The 4,063-nt window shown below is 43.3% G+C and overlaps 1 protein-coding gene across 1 annotated transcript; it reads right to left on the reverse strand.

Annotated features, from left to right (window-relative positions):
* Nucleotides 1-2,292: 2,292 nt before the first annotated feature.
* LOC113315754 lies at nt 2,293-3,738 on the reverse strand. The gene is made up of 2 exons (XM_026564012.1): nt 3,194-3,738; nt 2,293-3,025 (listed from the first exon to the last, which is right to left on the reverse strand). Exons 1-2 carry the CDS (start codon nt 3,736-3,738, stop codon nt 2,293-2,295), a joined length of 1,278 nt encoding a protein of 425 aa, XP_026419797.1.
* Nucleotides 3,739-4,063: the final 325 nt, after the last annotated feature.

The following is a 4,063-nucleotide window of genomic DNA, read 5'->3' on the forward strand; positions in this document are numbered from 1 at the left end:
AAAATATGTATCTCAAGACCCTTGCAGAAGTTCAGAGAGTTGTTCACCAATCCACAACCACGACTTCCCCGACTTTACCGAGCAGAGAAGCGCCTGAAGAAGGGGAAATTTTCCAAGACCTCCATGAAGACAAGAGCTTCACTAATGAACGGTACTCAGTCCAATCACACCGCAACGTTGTTTCCATCGATTTAAGGCCCTCGAGAGAAGTTGCGCTCCAGCAAGACTGCCAAGCTAAACGATTTGCGTCAACACATGTTCACGTCTCAACTCCACTCTCGAAACGAGCCTCGTATCGAAGCCCGCAAGAGTTCTCACGACAACGGATGATAACGCAAGAAAAGATAGACTCAGGGTACCCGTACTTCCCATTTCCAATGGGGAAAGTTCCGTAGTTTCTAGAAGTTTGGGTGCAAGACGGAGCAGTTCAACTACCTCCTGTATGGCGTCCATCAACTGATCGGGATATGACCGATCTGAGATATTGTCATTACCACAGATTCATCCATCACCCTACCAATGAATGCAATGGTTTGAAGCGCATCTTCCAAGAGAAAATCAACTCAGGAGAATTGTGTTTATAAGCTAGAGAGCGTCGCAACAACCTAGATTCAAAGCAATTATCTGGGAGAGCCCATTTTCGTTTGTTGGAACCTTATAAACAAGTAAGTCTCGTTAAACAACTACATGCGCAAAAGATATTTTGGAAATTTGTTGGGGACTCAATGCACGCGTCCCATTTTGAGAATGAAGTCAATATTGTTTTCAATCCCTTTGTTATGTTTTCCTCTACATGCTGCTTCTTTTGAGCGACGCTTGCAATTTTCATGCAACACTCACAATTTCCTCAAGAGGGTTGTGCTATTTACACTCCAACCTATTAGTTCATCCAAAATTTATCACTCCCAGAAAATTACTCACAACACCATTTTAAGAGTAAATCAATTCAAATATTCTCATAGAGCAATCACCCACTAGTTCATAAAAAAAAGTCAAAACCACAAAAGAGACGTCTTTTGCCCATTCAAAAGAAAACAAAGGGAAATGAAAAGGATAAAGCATTCAAGGGAAATCTTCCAGCAACAACTCTTCCTTCTTGGCAAAGGCGTCTTTCATGTTCTGAAGAGCAGTCTGCTTCAGCTTCAACTCCTGGGACAGTTTCTCGACTTCTGCCTCTTGCTGAGTAATGAAGTTCATGGAGGGAACATCATCCATTTTGTCTTGCAGCTCTTGTACTTTAGAAAATCCTTCACAGAACCAAGAGGCGTTATACTTAAACTTCACAAACACGTCTCGGTGGAATTCCCAGTTTTGAACCACCTCCTGAGAAACCGTGCGTCCAGTCACACTGCACATATCATGAATGGAAGATAGGGATTCCTCAACACGTTTAACCAATGAAAAGCGACTCTTAATCTTCCTGAAAGTAGCAATGTGACCATGTTTCTTCCATATTTTGGTGTACAACTCCGCATACTTGGCCGACACGCTGAATCCTCCAACTAGCACGTGGTCTGCGAAAGGGGCGTCAAAAGGGGGATCGAAAGTAGCTCCAGCAACGGAATGTGCAACTAATGCTGCATCATTTCCGAGAATTTCTTTAGGAGCAGTGACATCTACAACCACGGATGCAGCGTCCACATTCTCATCAGAAGGGGCAGCGATGTTCCCTGCATTACCATCCATCTTCACCTCGATATTATTTTATGTTACGGTTTCGTCCTGCAGTATCACTGGTTAATGTTGATTTCACATCGAAGGAAGAATCATCTTCAGAGAATATGTAGAAGACGTACCAGTTCATCTTCCGGCTTGCTAGGAGATTTAGATCCTCTACTACGCTTAGAAGCACTTCCTTCATCACTGCCGGATTGGGAGCCTTCCTCGTCTTCAACCTCATCTTCATCTTAGAGAGACTCAGTATCACCAGATCTCTCTTCTAGAGACACCTTGTTGTGGCTACGAGCGAGTCTAGCAAAGGCATTCACATTCCCAAATCCCTGGTTTCAAAAAAAAAAAAGACATTCAGTAAGATCGCCTCAAAATAAAAATTCGACTATTTAAGAAAAGGTACGTGCACACCTTCATATTGGAAGAGTTGAAAATTAACGAAGTCGTTCGAATGACGCCTGCACACGTCTTGCACCTCGCCTCTTTCTCCTGAGGACTGGCTGTAGTCCGTTTGCCCGAAGGAAGCGGCTTCAACATCTTATATCGTTTCAAAATCTCAGAAGAAGGTTTGTCGCGCGGAACTGTCACAACTTCTTCCACGAATTTGTGAAAAGATAAGATCTATTCTCTCCAGAATTCCTTGTACTTATCAGTCGCCACTGGTTTTCTTCTTAGGATCCAGAATGGAAGGCTCATCTTTGTGGCAAAGAGGCTAGCATTAAGAACAGATTGCAAAAGCTCCGCCGAAGGTTTTAGCGGGCGATCGAACCGGATTCCCTGATCGAATCCCATATGAAGAGCAGCTCTATCAATGTTATACGAAACTACAATAAAGGATCCATTGAAGAAAGATGGAATATATCCTGGCATGCAGCTTTGCATAAATATGATCTCTTCAAAACTCATATCCGCTCCATCAGTGCTCAACGCTATATCAGGATCTGCGGCAAAGGTTTTTGGCTGAACTACATAAGAATGAACCGGTTCCCACGGACGAAAATCTATGGCATACACGCTGTCGAAAAAATCAATAAGATTCAACTCGGGCTTTGGACGCCTTTTATGCCGACGGAGTATTCTGGAACCTCCATACAGACTGGAAAACGAAGATGCAGGGACAGGAGCATAACCTTTAAACTGCTCCCATAAGCATGCTTGAATAAAAGAAATGTGAACACGCGACTCCACCTTCGTTGGAAACATACATGTCTGCTGCGAGGAATCCAGATGAGAGTACAAAGACCCAAGGAACAAGCTGCCTAAGGGGAGGACTACGCCTTGCGCCAGCTTAATGGAAAACATAACGAGCTTCCGTCTTATAACCTTCTTACCAGAGCCATCATCAAGAACGTCCCTGGATAACCACAAGGATAAAAACGCAGCAAGACTGAGTACATCATCCAACACTTGGCCTGCTTTCGGTTTCGTAGGAAACCATTCAGACACCCACCAAGTATAAAAGCATTTTTCATCATTTTCCTTCTAATTATATCCTTCCGCCTTCTTCACTAGAGTGGCGAACATCACCTCTTCTTCAGCGGACAACTTAACATCAAGATTCCCTGCAACTGGAAGACTCAAAAAAACGGCTACACTTTCCAACGTGATGGTCATCTCTCCCCATCTATATATGGTCGTGTGCGTGGAAGGACACCATCGAGAAACGAAAGTGATCAAACCTACAAAATCTTTCCTGATATGAAGTGTTGCAGACGCCATGACAACTTCAATAACTTGTGCTTTAGTCAGGTTATTCTTGATGCGTTCATTGCTCAACATATGCCTCATCCATCCTTCATAAGAGCGCAATGGATTATGGAAAATTTTAAAATCAATAGGAGAAGCTCGATATTCTTTCTTTTGAAGACAGAACCTCATCACACGCTCTGGGGAAACTGATGGGGCAGCTTCTTCATTTTCTGAACCTGTGAGGAGGGTTATCTTATGACCAGGATGAGTCTTAATATTCAGATAGGCCACGAAAAAGAGCTCATCATCAATGTTTAGCATATTTTTGGAGTTGTTAACGCTTCCCAGCTTGGCGGCATAAATATTTCCAGGTGACATCTTAACAAGAATTCCTTACGTTCACTTTCAAATAACTACAATGAAGCAAAACGGAAAAGAGTCACTACTTCATGCTAAAGAGGAATCATGCACATAACTTCTTATTGAATTCGATATAATCACTACTAGTAGAAGCTCAAAATAGGGAATTATATGGACAACAAACCAACAAGAACAATGGAAGAGGTCGTGCGCAAACCTTGCTTCAGCAACGGAATATGCGCCCACGGCCGAGTTGCACCCACGGCCGGACGAATGGGGCTTGCGCCCTTGGTACAAACTTTCACCGTGGGCATTATACCCATGGTCGAAACCGAAAGTTAGG

Source organism: Papaver somniferum, chromosome 10 (genome assembly GCF_003573695.1).
Source record: "Papaver somniferum cultivar HN1 chromosome 10, ASM357369v1, whole genome shotgun sequence".
Classification (NCBI taxonomy): Eukaryota; Viridiplantae; Streptophyta; class Magnoliopsida; order Ranunculales; family Papaveraceae; genus Papaver; species Papaver somniferum.

Coding starts and splice junctions, on each gene's coding strand:
- LOC113315754 (XM_026564012.1), bottom strand. CDS start 3,738: ATGTCACCTGGAAATATTTATGCCGCCAAGCTGGGAAGCGTTAACAAC. Junction 3,026..3,193: donor TCCGCTGAAGAAGAGGTGAT/GTTCGCCACTCT, acceptor GTGGTTATCCAG/GGACGTTCTTGATGATGGCT.